Below are 16,881 nucleotides of genomic sequence, written 5' to 3'. Positions count from 1 at the left end.
CACTCTACGACATAAATCACAGCAAGATCCTTTTTGACCCATCTCCTAGAGAAATGGAAATAAAAACAAAAATAAACAAATGGGACCTAATAAAACTTAAAAGCTTTTGCACAGCAAAAGATACTATATACAAGACCAAAAGACAACCGTCAGAATGGGAGAAAATATTTGCAAATGAAGCAACTGACAAAGGATTAATATCCAAAATTTATAAGCAACTCATGCAGCTCAATAACAAAAAAAACAAACAACCCAATCCAAAAATGGGCAGAAGAACTAAATAGACATTTCTCAAGGAAGATATACAGATTGCTAACAAACACATGAAAGAATGCTCAACATCATTAATCATTAGAGAAATGCAAGTCAAAACTACAATGAGATATCATCTCACACCGGTCAGATTGGCCATCATCAAAAACTCTAGAAACAATAAATGCTGGAGAGGGTGTGTTGAAAAGGGAACACTCTTGCACTGCTGGTGGGAATGTAAGTTCATACAGCCACTATGGAGAACAGTATGGAGGTTCCTTAAAAAACTACAAATAGAACTACCATATGACCCAGCAATCCCACTACTGGGCATATACCCTGAGAAAACCATAATTCAAAAAGACTCATGTACCAAAATGTCTATTGCAGCTCTATTTACAATAGCCAGGACATGGAAGCAACCTAAGTGTCCATCAACAGATGAATGGATAAAGAAGATGTGGCACATGTATACAATGGAATATTACTCAGCCATAAAAAGAAATGAAACTGAGTTATTTGTAATGAGGTGGATAGACCTGGAGTCTGTCATACAGAGTGAAGTAAGTCAGAAGGAGAAAAACAAATACCGTATGCTAACACATATATATGGACTCTAAGGGAAAAAAATGTCATGAAGAGATTAGTGGTAGGACAGGAATAAAACACAGACTTACTAGAGCATGGACTTGAGGATATGGGGAGGGGGAAGGCTGGGCTGTGATGAAGTGGGAGAGTGGCAGGGACATATATACACTTCCAAATGTAAAATAGATAGCTAGTGGGAAGCTGCCACATAGCACAGGGAGATCACCTCTGTGCTTTGTGACCACCTAGAGGGGTGGGATAGGGAGGGTGGGAGAGAGGGTGACGCAAGAGGGAAGAGATATGGGAACATATGTATATGTATAACTGATTCACTTTGTTGTAAAGGAAAAACTAACACACTATTGTAAAACAGTTATACTCCAATAAAGATGTTAAAAAAAAAAAAAGAGAACATTAATTAATCCCTGGGTTCTGGGGTCCTCAGGTTTGATACTACTGCACACATAGCTATAGAAGAGTTGTGATCCAGTAGTTTTGATACTGATTTGTAATTTACTGCATTGACCAGAATCGTCTGAGAGTCAAACATTCTATTTATAGAATTTCATATAATATCAAGCCTTCCCGTCACTACTCTCCAAAATGGCATCTTCCAAAAAAGGGGAAAAAAAAAAAACACCACCAAAAAAACGCAGCTCTTGAAGACTGTTACTTGTAGAGTGTTATCTGGGTAAATATTTTAGACATTATCAGCCAACAGCCAGAAAATAAAAATTATGGAATGAGGCCCACAATGTTACAAAATAGAGAATGTGTTTGGAACATATGAACCAATTAAGGATAACCCACTGAAGAGGAACTGTCAGGTCATTCTGATTTGAGGGCACTTTGCACAATTTTAAAAAATGAAAATGTCACCACTCAGTGAGGTGGGCAGCTCCCCAGCTTGGGCTCATCTGCAACAATTTCTCCTCTGTGCCTGGAACCAGGAGCTGTTTACTCTTCCCTGGGATGTTCCAGTTAGGGAGGGAATAGCCTCTTATTCTTGGGAAAGGTAAAGTGGCAGTGTTTTGTGTTTAAAGAAAAAAACCTTTGTATTTAACGATCTTTACAAAGGTACAGACTAGAGCATAATTCTAAGTAGCCACATCAAGTGCAAAGTATATTAACAGAGCTAAACTGATCACTCCTCCACTGAGGATTTTCTGTTTGGCCCCATAGCCTAGTTTTCCATTTTCGGATATGGGTAGGACAGTGGTCAAGCGTTAACCAGATGATGCTGGAACTGCAGCACACTGCTGGAAACATAGCAAGAATTACTGTTGAAGGAGAAAGATTTTTATCTCATTTACAGAAACAAAGACTGTCAAAATCTGCTGGAGAAAGAGCACAGATATTTGCTGTAACTTAGGACCCTGAAGTAGGGAGTGAAGAACAGAATAAGAAGAAAAGGCACAGGCTGACATACACTGTAGTGGAGCCACTATCCCTCTAGATATTAACGTGACTGGGGCATGGACTGTGGCAAAGCAGCGTTCATTTGCCAATTATCAGCTCTGCTTCCCTTTCTATGGCCCATCTTCTTCCCAGGACCCACCCCACTGTCACTATCCAAAGAAGTTTTATTTAATTCTATGGGAGCACTTGAACTTATGCCCCATTAAAGTTCCCTTTTGAAAGCTACAAGCTGAAGCCACATCTAACAATTACGACGTTCTCCGGATCCCACGCACATCCTAAAACTGGAAAATTTGTTTCATGGTCACAGAGCCAATAAAAAACATGACTTCATTTGAAATGCCTAATTCTTAAGAAAAGAAAATTAAGTAATTTCAGGTGTTTATAAAAAGTCTTTATGATTAGAACATTCTATAAACACCGAATATGTTCTGAGAAGGCTCTCTTATGTCATAAGAAAGTACGGCTTAGACTGGAGGCCCAAACGTTTTCTTCTGCTGTGAGATTTGCTTTTAGTTTCAAATTTAACTCTAACATTTTTCTTTCAGTACCAAGGTCAAGATAGGGCCTCTTAATATTTATGTTCTTATTCATCTTTCACTAGCCTCAGTGAAAACAATCACTGCCAGTTTCCTACCTCAAGACTTGGTTATGTAAATAACTGAGTGTGACCACCTTGGATGAGTCAATCAACCAGTCGACAGACAGGAGTCCCCATTATGTGCCACGTGGGACCAGAGTTCTATAGGAAAAGCTCATGTGGTCACATTCCTATTGAAGAGAAGGCGCCAAGCTTCAAGCAACATCACATACACAGGTAAGTTGAGACATCCCTAAAGTTGCCTAAAGTACTTACTAGGAGTGTCCCCTTACTTTTTACCTGTTTTTTGGGGAACACCATCGGACATTAATAAAAGAACCAAGGACTTTGACTCCACCAAGACGTCCCCCAAATATTCCACAACCTCTACTGGATACGCGGATCTCTGGACTTGTGCCTTAAGATCCTTGGTAGATCTTGTAAGGAGCAGGGGAAAGTAGAGACCTGCAATTCCTGGGGAGTTTTTATGTCCTGGAATAAACAGCTGGAGGTGGGTCTTCTCTCAGGAAAGCTTTGCAGCAATGAGGGCTCTGCATGGACAGCTATGCATGACGCCCAGCACAAAGTGCTGCCTGGTGTCCAGAGCTGTCCGTGACCTGGTTCCAGCCTTGAAGATGCCACTGCCCTTCCTACTCCCTCTTCAACCCTATTCCACTCGCCCAGCAAAACTCTGTGTTTTCCCTCATCTGCCCTTGCCTTTGCTCAAGCCATTCTGTCTGGAACGCCCTTCTTTCCCATCTCTCTGCTCTTTCCATTCATGTATACACTCGCGGCTCATTTGAAATGTCATCTCCATGAAGGCTTCTCTTGCCCAACTAGAAGTTCTTTTCTCCTCTGAACTCCCCCCATACATGACCTATGTATACCTCCCACATTTTAACTTGTATAGTAGTCCTCTCTTTTCATCCGTTACCTTCCCTACAAAAGGGGAAGTTGCTAGAGTCCAGGGTCATGATTTCAGGGGTCACTGATGGTGATTTTTCTAGCACCTAGCCCATGGTTTTGATACGAGGCTCTACATAGCCCCGTGGTTCCAGAGAGGTGTCCTGAGACCACCTGGTGGGGGCAGAGTGGACAGGGCCAAGGGGAGACCCCGTCCATCCAATCTGTCCTTCAGTCAGATGTGTTTTGATTGTAATTCTTCTATTTATTGTGATCTGTATAAGTTCTTTTTTTTTCTTTTAAAGGATTCTGCTAGAGGTAGAAAAAAAGGAAACCACTGCCACAGATACCGTCAAATGAATGAACAGAATTACAACCTATGCCTCAAGCACTTTCTCCCTTCAGATATAATGAAATCCAATGATCAAAACTGAGTCGTGAGGGTTCAGAGTGCCTGTCAATCAAAGAACATGGCCAAAACAGAGGGATCTTTCTCCTGTGCTGTATGACCCTTTACATTAAAATCTGATCTGGCACCAAATCCAGGAGTTTCTCCTGATTTCTCTCTTTCCTTCACTACCCACAGCCAATTTAATCAGTAAATACTGTTGGTTCCACCTCTGAAACATGATCCGAAGCAGCTCGTTTCTCCCTGCCATCTGCTGCTACCAACTGCTGTGGTTCAGGGTGTCATCATTTCATACCTGTTACCATATTCATCCCTCTTACCTGGTCTCTGCCTTCTGCTCTCCCCTCGCTGTTATCCGTTCTCTAGGCAGCATGTTTAAACCTCTCCTAATAAAAACTCTCCAAGAATTTCTCATCAAATGTAGCGTAAAACTCGAACTAACTCCCAAATGGTAAAAATAATCCAGCAAATATTTCTATTTCACTCCAAATTAAGCAAATTGCTCATTCTGATAATCTTCCACTGGGGAGTTTTCTTTAAGAAAGAAAATAAATTAGCAGATGACTGAGCAGAGAGACAGAAGGAATGGCACATCACCCAAAACCAGAAAGGACTTACGGCTTCAGATTTGGGAGGCACTGGAGGTGGAGGTAGGGCAATCTCTGAAGACTTCATTGCTGCTCCCAGAGTTCCGGGGACAGGAAGGGGAGAAGGTGCACATTTGGACCGGACGGAACCTCGAAACTGATCACATCTGCTCTTCTCGCTCAGGGAGCGAGTGAGAGGCTGATGGCTGGGCTTGCCTTCCTCCAGCCACAGCTCTTCATAAGGAAGTTCTGACTTCCCTGTGATGCCCACTGATTCTTCACTAGCTTCTGGGAAAAGGTAGTCACTCCCACTATCACCCGAGTCCTGATAGGGCAGGATGTCATGAGGAAAGGGGGCCCACTCTCCCCCCAGGTCCCTGCAGCCGTGGAGGTTCACCTCACTGTTGCCATGGAGATTGTTGCCATACACACAGACCGAGAGCCGGTGGAAGGACTGGGTGAGCTCATCGCGAGCGTAGCTAAGGGAATTGGGCACATGGTTGTGGCCAGTGCACCGGCCCTTCTTGGGGCTCTTACAGTCCTCGTTCCAGTCGGTCTTCACATCGCGGACTGCCCGTGAATACTCATCGATGTCGAACTGTTCTTGGCAGATACCCAACCAGTGATGGACCAGGGTTTCAGGCCATACTTCCCCCTTCACCAGGTGTTCTGGGAGGCTAAACTTGGGGACAGTCAAGTGCAAAGGGAAGTGCATGGGGAGGATCTTGTTGTTCCGCAGCACACAGCAAACCACCACCGTCTTGGTCTGGATGTTCACAAACTTGTAGCGGTGCCCCTCACGGATAAAGTGGAGGTCATACGGGTTCCTCGGCGGAGGGCTGGGCACGGTCACGTTCACGGGAAGTCTGGTTTTCTCCACAATGTTGCGGATGGTGTGCTCGCCCTCCTGCATCTGAAGTTCCAGGGGGCTTCGGGTGCTGAACCTACCCTTGCACTGGAATGGGAGGCTGATGCTCTCGTTGGTCCGGTGATTCATGCAAATGAGGCACGGCATTTTGCCTTTTCCCAGCTTGCTGATGGAATTGAGCTTCCCAATCTTTTTGAAGATGGTGTTGAGTCGTGACTTCTCCTTGAAAGTCTTTGCATAAAGGATTTCTGCCTGGCCCATTAGAGTGAGTTCATCCCCCGTACAAAGGGTGATGTTGTAAACTTCGGTGTCTTCATTGCATTCACCTGAAGCAACCTACAATAGAATAGATCAAATTTTAGGGTAGTTGTCTTTAGTTTATTCACACAGAGAAGTAGCGAACACGCTATTAAGACACACATGCATACACAAAGGAAAATGCTGTTTTGTTTTAATACTAAATTTAGACAATCCATTTCTCCTGTAATATTTATGTGGTTAACAATAACAAGATGATGTTAGTTTAGACTTTTAAAAGCATTTTTTTTTTTTTCTGAAGAAGAAGGTACCCTGTATTCATTTGTAACATTTTGGGAAATACAGAAGAAAAAAAACACAAAAAATAACACCCACGAACCTGATGCAGAGACAGCCATGGTTAATGGTCTGATAAACATCCTTCTAGTTTCTTTTCCTATGTATTGTACCATATGGATAATTATTTGGGGACATTAATATTATCATTGTATCATTTTCAGTTATAAAAATGCTTTCATGGGCTTCCCTGGTGGCGCAGTGGTTGAGAATCCGCCTGCCGATGCAGGGGACACGGGTTCGTGCCCCGGTCACTGTAGAAAATTCTTTTTAAACTATCAAAATTCTACTTATTTTTTACCTTTAAAAATTTGCTAATTTTATTAAATTTCCTAAAATTGGGACAAAGGATTTAAAAAATGTTTTCTTTCTCCCCATTCTTTTATTTATTATGAAAACTATTCATACTCATTGGAAGAAATATTAGAAAATACAGATATAAAAATGAACGATTTCTACACAACTTGACCACTAAAGATAACCTGTTAACAATTTTATATAAATGGAAAGAAAAGACAGAGATAAGACAGTGGAGTAGAAGATGTGATCTCACTTCTTACAAAAACAGCAAAATCACAAGTAACTGATGAACAACCATCGACAAAAAACAAAAAAACAAACCACTGGAATCGAATCTACCAAAAAAGATATCCTACATCCAAAGACAAAGAAGAAGCCGCAATGAGATGGTAAGAGGGGGCACAACTGCAATAAAATCAAATCCCATACCTGCTGGGTGGGCGACCCACAAACTGGAAAATAATTATACCACAGAAGTTCTCCCACAGGAGTGAAAGTTCTGAGCCCCACGTCAGGCTCCCCAGCCTGGGGGTCTGGCAACAGGAGGAGGAGCCCCTAAAGAATCTGGCTTTGAAAGCCAGTGGGGTTTGATCTCAGGAATTCCACAGGATTGGGGGAAACAGAGACTCCACTCTTGGAGGGTGCACACAAAGTCTCATGTGCACCAGGACCCAGGAAAAAAAGCAGTGACCTCATAAGATCCTGGGCCAAATCTACCTGCTAGTACTGGAGGGTATCCTGCAGAGATGGGGGCAGCTTTGGCTCACTGTGGTGACAAAGACACTGGTGGCAGTAGTTCTGGGGAGTACTCATTGGTGTGAGCCCTAGAGAAGGCAGCCATTTTCTCACCAAGACCTAGACCCACTCAACAGCCTGTAGGCTCTAGTGCTGTGACACCTCAGGCCAAACAACCAACAGGGTGGGAACACAGCCCCATCCATCAAGAGACAGGCTGCTTAAAGTCTTCCTGAGCATACAGCTGCCCACTAAACATGGCCTTTGACACAGCCCTGCCCAACAGACAAACAAGACCCAGCTGCACCCACCAGTGGGGAGAAACCAGTCCCTCCCACCAGGAAGCCTGCACAAGACTCTTAGACAGCCTCATCCACCAGGGGACAGACAGCAGAAGCAAGGAGAACTACAACCCTGCAGCCTAGTGGTAAGGAAACCACAATCATAGCAAGTCAGACAAAATGAGATGGCAGAGGAATATGTCCCAGATGAAGGAACAAGATAAAACCCCAGAGAACAACTAAGTGAAGTGGAGACAGGCAATCCACCCAAAAAAGAATTTAGAGCAATGATGGTAAAGATGATCCAAGATCTCAGAAAAAGAATGGAGGCACAGATTGAGAAGATAGAAGGAATGTTTAACAAAGACCTAGAAGAACTAAAGACCAAACAAACAGAGATGAACAACACAAAAACTCAAATTAAAAGTACACTGGAAGGAATCATTAGCAGAGTAACTGAGGCAGAAGAATGGATAAGTGAGCTGGAAGACAGAATGGTGGAAATCACTGCTGCAGAACAGAATAAAGAAAAAAAAAATGAAAAGAAATGAGGACAGTCAGAGACCTCTGAGAAAACATTCAACGCACCAATACTCGCATTACAGAGGTCCCAGAAGGAGAAGAGAGAGAGAAAAAAACCTGAAAAAATATTTGAAGAGATAATAGCTGAAAACTTCCCTAACATGGGAAAGGAAACAGTCACCCAGGTAGAGGAAGTACAGACAGTCCCAGGCAGGATAAACCCAAGGAGGAACATGCCGAGACATACAGTAATCAAATTGACAAAAATTAAAGACAAAGAAAAAATACTAAAAGCAACAAGGGAAAAGCAACAAATAACATAGAAGGGAACTCCCATAAGGTTATCAGCTGATTTCTCAGCAGAAACTCTGCAGGCCAGAAGGGAGAGGCATGATATATTTAAAGTAATGAAAAGGAAGAACCTACAACCAAGAATACTCTACCCAGCAAGGCTCTCATTCAGATTTGACAGAGAAATCAAAAGCTTTACAGACAAGAAAAAGCTCAGAGAATTCAAATTCAGCACCACCAGACCAGCTTTGCAACAAATGCTAAAAGAACTTCTCTAGGCAGAAAAGGCCACAACTACAAATAAGAAAATTATGAATGGAAAAGCTCAATGGTAAAGGCAAACATAAAGATAGGAAATCATCCACACACAAATATGATATCAAAACCAGCAACCATGGGGGACCTCCCTGGTGGCACAGTGGATAAGACTCTGTGCTCTCAATGCAGGGGGCGGGGTTTGATCCCTGGTCAGGGAACTAGATCCCACATGCGTGCTGTAACTAAGATTTGCATGCCACAACTAAGGAGCCCTTGTGCTGCAGCTAAGAAGCCCACAAGCCACAACTAAGGAGCCCACATGCTGCAACAGAGACCTGGAGCAATCAGATAAATAAATAAATATTAAAAAAACCCCAGCAATCATGAGAAGAGGAGAGCATAATGCAGGATATTAGAAATGCATTTGAAATTAAAAGACCAGCAACTTAAAACAATCTTGTTTATATATAGGCTGCTATATCAAAACCTCATGGTAACAGCAAACCAAAAATCTACAATAGATACACACACAAAAAAGAATAAGGAATCCAAACACAACACTAAAGTCAGTCTTCAAATCATAAGAGAACAAAAGAGGAAGGGAAGGAAAAACACCTATAAAAACAAATCAAAAACAATTAACAAAATGGCAATAAGAATATACATATCGATAATTACCTTTAATGTAAATGGATTAAATGCTCCAACCAAAAGACAAAGACTGGCTAAATGGATACAAAAACAAGACCCATATATATGGTGTATACAAGAGACCCACTTCAGATCTAGGGACACACACACACAAAGTGATGGGATGGAAAAAGGTATTCCACACAAATGGAAATCAAAAGAAAGCTGGAGTAGCAATACTCATATCAGACAAAACAGACTTTAAAATAAAGACTGTTATAAGAGACAAAGGAGGAAACTACATAATGATCAAGGGAATCAACCCAAGAAGATATAACAACTGTAAATATATATGCACCCAACAAAGGAGCACCTCAATATATAAGGCATATATTAACAGCCATAAAAGGAGTAATCGACAGTAATACATAGTGGAGGACTTTAACACCCCACTTTCATCAGTGGACAGATCATCCAGACAGAAGATCAATAAGGAAACAGGCCTTAAATGACACATCAGACTAGATGGACTTAATTGATATTTATAGAGCATCCCATCCAAAAGCAGCAGAATACAAATTCTTTTCAAGTGCACGTGGAACAGTCTCCAGGACTAATACGTGCTGGGCCACAAAGTGAGCCTCAGTAAATTAAAAAAAATTGAAATCATATTAAGCATCTTTTATGACCACAACACTATGAGATTAGAAATCAACTACAAGAAAAAAACTGTAAAAACATAAACAATATGCTCCTAAACAACCAATGGATCACTGAAGAAATTAAAGAGGAAATAAAAAAATACCTAAAGACAAATGAAAACGAAAGTGTGATGATCCAAAACCTATGGGACTCAGCAAAAGCAGTTCTGAGAGGGAAGTTTACTGCAATATAATCTTAACTCAGGAAACAAGAAAAATCTCAAATAAACAATCTAACCTTACACCTAAAGCAACTAGAAAAAGAAGAACAAACAAAACCCAAAGTTAGTAGATGGAAAGAAATCATAAAGATCAGAGCAGAAATAAGGATGAAGAAAAAGCAGAAAAGATCAATGAAACTAAAAGCTGGTTCTGTGAAAAGATAAAACTGATATACCTTTAGCCACACTCATCAAGAAAAAAGGGGAGAGGACTCAAATCAATAAAATTAGATACGACAAAGGAGAAGTCACAACAGACACCACAGAAATACAAAGGATCATGAGAGACTACCATATATGCCAATAAAATGGACAACCTACAAGAAATGGACAAATTCTTTGAAAGATACAATCTCACAAGACTGAAACAGGAAGAAATAGAAAATATGAACAGACCAATCACAAGTACTCAAATTGAAACTGATTAAAGAACTCCCAACAAACAAAAGTCCAGGACCAGATGACTTCACAGGTGAATTCTATCAAACATTCAGAGAAGAGTTAACACCTATCTTTCTGAAAGTATTACAAAAAATTGCAGAGGAAGGAACACTCCCAACTCATTTTGTGAGGCCGCTATCACCCTGATACCAAAACCAGACACAAATACCATGAAAAAAGAAAATTACAGGCCAATATCACTGATGAAGAAGAGTCGCAAAAACACTCAGCAAAATACTAGCTAACCAAATCCAACAATACTTTTTTTTTGGAAGGCTTTCAGAACTAGAGTTGTTTTTTTTAAAAAATACATCTTTATTGGAGTATAATTGCTTCACAATGCTAGTTTCTGTTGTACAACAAAGTGAATCAGCCATGTGCATACATATATCCACATATCCCCTCCCTCTTGAGCCTCCCTCCCTATACCACCCCTCTACATCATTGCAAAGCACCAAGCTGATCTCCCTGTGCTATGCTGTTGCTTCCTACTAGCTACCTATTTTACATTTGGTAGTGTATATACCTTGATGCTACTCTCACTTCACCACAGCTTCCCCCTCCCTCATGTCCTCAAGTCCACTTTCTATATCTACATCTTTATTCCTGCCCTGCCCCTAGGTTCATCAGTACCATTTTTTTTTTTTTTTTAGGTTCCATATATATGTGTTAGCATATGGTATTTGTTTTTCTCTTTCTGACTTCCTTCACTCTCTATAACAGACTCTAGGTCCATCCACCTCACTACAAATAACTCAATTTCGTTTCTTTTTATGGCTGAGTAATATTGCATTGTATATATGTGCCACATATTCTTTATCCATTCATTGGTTGATGGACATTTAGGTTGCTTCCATGTCCTGGCTATTGTAAATAGAGCTGCAATGAACATTGTGGTACATGTCTCTTTTTTTTTTTTTTTTTTGTGGTACGTGGGCCTCTCACTGCTGTGGCTTCTCCCGTTGTGGAGCACAGGCTCTGGACACACAGGCTCAGCGGCCACGACTCACGGGCCCAGCCACTCCATGGCATGTGGGATCTTCCCGGACCGGGGCATGAACCCTCGTCCCCTGCATCGGCAGGTGGACTCTCAACCACTGCGCCACCAGGGAAGCCCCCATGTCTCTTTTTGAATTACGGTTTTCTTAGGGTATGTGCCGAGTACTGGGATTGCTGGGTCAAGTGGTAGTTCAATTTTGTAGTTTTTTAAGGAACCACCATACTGTTCTCCATAGTGGTTATATCAATTTACATTCCCACCAAAAGTGCAGGAAGGTTCCCTTTCACTACACCCTTTCCAGCATTTATTGTTTCATTTTTTGAAAATGGCCATTCTGTCAGGTGTGAGGTGATACCTCATTGTAGTTTTGATTTGCATTTCTCTAATAATTAGTGATGTTGGGCATCTTTTCATGTGCCTCTTGGCCATCTGTATGTCTTTGGTGAACTGTCTATTTAGGTCTTCCATTCATTTTTTATTGGGTTGTTTCCAACAATACTTTAAAAGGATCACACACCATGATCAAGTGGGATTTATCCCAGGGATGCAAGAATTTTTCAATATCCGCAAATCAATCAGTGTGATACACCACATCAACAAATTGAAGAATAAAACCCAGGTGATCCAAAGACAAAGGAGAAGCCACAATGAGACGGTAGGAGGGGCGCAATCACAATAAAATCAAATCCCATAACTGCTGGGTGTGTGACTCACAAACTGGAGAACACTTATACCACAGAAGTCCACCCACTGGAGTGAAAGTTCTGAGCCCCACGTCAGGCTTCCCAATCTGGGGGTCTGGCAATGGGAGAAGGAATTCCTAGAGAATCAGACTTTGAAGGCTAGTGGGATTTGACTGCAGAACTTTGACAGGCCGGGGGAAACAGAGACTCCATTAGTGGAAGGCACACACAAAGTAGTGTGCTCATTGGGACCCAGGGGAAGGAGCAGTGACCCCAGGGGAGACTAACCCAGACTTACCTGCTAATGTTGGAGGGTCTCCTGCAGATGCAGGGGGTGGCTGTGTGTCACTGTGAGGACAAGGACACTGGTACAGAAATTCTGGGAAGTACTCCCTGGCGTGAGCCCTCCCAGAGTCTGCCATTAGCCCCAACAAAGAGCCTGGGTAGGCTGCAGTGTTGGGTCACCTCAGGCCAAACAACCAACAGGGAGGGAACCCAGCTTCACCCATCAGCAGACAAGTTACTGAGCTCTGTCCACCAAAGCAACAGCCAGCTGTACCCACCACCAGTCCCTCCCATCAGGAAACTTGCAGAAGCCTCTTAGACACACTCATCCACCAGAGGGCAGACAGCAGAAGCAAGAACTACAGTCCTGCAGCCTGTGGAACAAAAACCACATTCACAGGAAGATAGACAAGATGAAAAGGCAGAGGACTATGTACCAGATGAAGGAACAAGATAAAACCCCAGAAAGACAACTTACTGAAGTGGAGATAGGCAACCTTCCATAAAAAGAATTCAGAATAATGATAGTGAAGATGATCCAGGACCTCAGAAAAAGAATGGAGGCAAAGATCGAGAAGATGCAAGAAATGGTTAACAAAGATCTAGAAGAATTAAAGAACAATCAAACAGACATGAACAACACAATAACTGAAATGAAAAATACAGTAGAAGGAATCAATAGCAGAATAACTGAGGCAGAAGAACGGGTAAGTGACCTGGAAGACAGAATGGTGGAATACACTGCTGCGGAACAGAATAAAAAGAAAAGAATGAAAATAAATGAGGACAGCTTAAGAGACCTCTGGGACAACATTAAATGCAACAACATTGGCATTATAGGGGTCCCAGAAGAAGAAGAGAGGGAAATGACCTGAGAAAATATTTGAAGAGATTATAGTTGAAAACTTCCCTAACATGGGAAAGGAAATAGCCACCCAAGTCCAGGAAGTGCATAGAGGATAAAACCAAGGAGAAACACGCCAAGACACATAGTAATCAAATTGGCAAAAATTAAAGGCAAAGAAAAATTAATGAAAGCAGCAAGAGAAAAACGACAAATAACATACAAGGGAACTCCCGTAAGGTTAACAGCTGATTTCTCAGCAGAAGCTCTACAAGCCAGAAGGGAGTGGCATGATATACTTAAAGTGATGAAAGGGAAGAAATTACAACCAAGAGTACTCCACCCAGCAAGGATCTCATTCAGATTTGATGGAGAAATCAAAAGCCTTACAGACAAGCAAAAGCTAAGATAATTCAGCACCACCAAACCAGTGCTACAACAAATGCTAAAGGAACTTCTCTAAGTGGGAAACGCAAGAGAAGAAAAGGACCTACAAAAACAAACCAAAAACAATTAAGAAAATGGTCATAGGAACATACATATCGATAATTACTTTAAACGTGAATGGATTAAATGCTCCAACCAAAAGACACAGGCTTGCTGAATGGATACAAAAACAAGACCCATATATATGCTGTCTACAAGACACCCACTTCAGACCTAGGGACACATACAGACTGAGAGTGAGGGGATGGGAAAAGATATTGCATGCAAATGGAAATCAAAAGAAAGCTGGAGTAGCAATACTCATATCAGATAAAATAGACTTTAAAATAAAGAATGTTACAAGAGACAAGGAAGGACACTACATAATGATCAAGGGATCAATCCGAGAAAAAGATATAACAATTATAAATATATATGCACCCAACATAGGAGCACCTCAATACATAAGGCAACTATTAACAGCTATAAAAGAGGAAATCGACAGTAACACAATACTAGTGGGGGACTTTTACACCTCACTTACACCAATGGACAGATCAGCCAAACAGAAAATTAACAAGGAAACAAAAGCTTTAAATGACACAACAGATCAGATAGATTTAACTGATATTTACAGGACATTCCATCCCAAAACAGCATATTACACTTTCTTCTCAAGTGCGCATGGAACATTCTCCAGGATAGATCACATCTTGGGTCACAAATCAAGCCTCAGTAAATTTAAGAAAATTGAAATCATATCAAACATCTTTTCTGACCACAATGCTATGAGATTAGAAATCAATTACTGGAAAAAGATGTAAAAAACACAAACACATGGAGGCTAAACAATATGTTACTAAATAACCAAGAGATCACTGAAGAAATCAAAGAGGAAATCAAAAAATACCTAGATACAAAGGACAATGAAAACACGATGATCCAAAACCTATGGGATGCAGCAAAAGCAGTTCTAAGAGCGAAGTTTATAGCAATACAAGCCTACCTCAAGACACAAGAAAAATCTCAAATAAACAATCTAACTTTATACCTAAAGAACGAGAGAAAGAATAAACAAAACCCAAACTTAGCAGAAGGAAAGAAATCATGAAGATCAGAGAAGAAATAAATGAAATAGAAACAAAGAAAACAGTAGGAAAGATCAATAAAACTAAAAGCTGGTTCTTTGAGAAGATAAACAAAGTTGATAAACTATTACAGACTCATCAAGAAAAAGAGGGAGAGGACTCAATCAATAAAATACAAATGAAAGAGGAGTAGTTACAACAGACACCACAGAAATACAAAGCATCCTAAGAGACTACTAAAAGCAACTCTATGCCAATAAAATGGACAACCTGGAAGAAATGGACAAATTCTTAGAAAGGTATAACCTTTCAAGACTGAACCAGGAAGAAATAGAAAATATGAACAGACCACTCACAAGTAATGAAACTGAAACTGTGATTAAAAATCTTCCAACAAACAAAAGTTCTGGTCCAGATGGCTTCACAGGCGAATTCTATCAAACATTTAGAGAATAGCTAACACCCATCCTTCTCAAACTCTTCCAGAAAATTGCAGAGGAAGGAATATTCCCAAACTCATTCTATGAGGCCACAATCACCCTGATACCAAAACCAGACAAAGATACTACAAAAAAGGAAAATTACAGACCAATATCACTGATGAATATAGATGCAAAAATCCTCAACAAAATACTAGCAAACAGAATCCAACAACACATTAAAAGGATCATACACCATGATCCTGTGGGATTTATCCCAGGGATGCAAGGATTCTTCAATATACAGAAATCAATCAACGTTGTACACCATATTAACAAATTGAAGGAGGAAAACCATATGATCATCTCAATAGATGCAGAAAAAGCTTTTGACAAAATTCGACTCCCATTTATGATAAACTCTCCAGAAAGTGGGCATACAGGGAACCTCCCTCCACATAATAAAGGCCATATATGACAAACCCACAGCAAACATTATTCTCAATGGTGAAAAACTGAAAGCATTTCCTCTAAGATCAGAAACAAGGATATCCACTCTTGCATCTATTATTCAACATAGTTTTGGAAGTCCTAGCTACGGAAATCAGAGAAGAAAAAGAAATAAAAGGAATACAAATTGGAAAAGAAGAAGTAAAACGGTCACTGTTTGCAGATGACATGATACTCTACATAGAGAATCCTAACGATGCCACCAGAAAACTACTAGAGCTAATCAATAAGTTTGGTAAAGTAGCAGGATACAAAATTAATGCACAGAAATCTTCTTGCATTCCTATACACTAATGATGAAAAATCTGAAAGAGAAATTAAGGAAATAGTCCCATTTACCACTGCAAGAAAAAGAATAAATACCTAGGAATAAACCTACCTAGGGAGACAAAAGGCCGGTATGCAGAAAACTATAAGACACTGTGAAAGAAATTAAAGATGATACCAACAGATGGAGAGATATACCATGCTGTTGGATTGGAAGAATCAACATTGTGAAAATGACTCTACTACCCAAAGCAATCTACAGATTCAGTGCAATCCCCATCAAATTACCAATGGCATTTTTTACAGAACTAGAACAAAAAATCTTAAAATTTGTATGGAGATACAAAAGACCTCAAATAGCCAAAGCAGTCTTGAGGGAAAAAAACGGAGCTGGAGGAATCAGACTCCTTGACTTCAGATTATACTACAAAGCTACAGTAATCATGACAATATGGTACTGGCACCAAAACAGAAATATAGATCAATGGAACAGGATAGAAAGCCCAGAGGTAAACCCACACACCTATGGTCAATTAATCTATGACAAAGGAGGCAAGGATATACAATGGAGAAAAGACAGTCTCTTCAATAAGTGGTGCTGGGAAAACTGGACAGCTACATGTAAAAGAATGAAATTAGAACACTCCCTAACACCATACACAAAAATAAACTCAAAATGGATTAGAAACCTAAATGTAAGACCAGACACTATAAAACTCTTAGAGGAAAACACAGGAAGAACACTCTTTGACATAAATCACAGCAAGATCCTTTTTGAT

The 16,881-nt window shown here is 40.6% G+C and overlaps 1 protein-coding gene across 3 annotated transcripts in view; it reads right to left on the bottom strand.

The window, feature by feature from the left end:
- GAREM1 (GRB2 associated regulator of MAPK1 subtype 1) overlaps positions 1-16,881 on the bottom strand; it is a 222,527-nt gene that overhangs the window by 28,904 nt on the left and 176,742 nt on the right. For all 3 annotated transcript variants that reach the window (XM_059040273.2, XM_059040274.2, XM_067014837.1), the window contains one exon: positions 4,770-5,942. In XM_059040273.2, coding sequence (XP_058896256.1) covers positions 4,770-5,942 — 1,173 coding nt within the window. The remainder of the gene's footprint in view (positions 1-4,769; positions 5,943-16,881) is intronic.

This window comes from Kogia breviceps, chromosome 15, assembly GCF_026419965.1.
Source record: "Kogia breviceps isolate mKogBre1 chromosome 15, mKogBre1 haplotype 1, whole genome shotgun sequence".
Lineage (NCBI taxonomy): Eukaryota > Metazoa > Chordata > Mammalia > Artiodactyla > Physeteridae > Kogia > Kogia breviceps.
The sequence above is the reverse complement of the archived record's forward strand: the minus strand, read 5'-3'. Positions and strand labels throughout refer to the sequence as shown.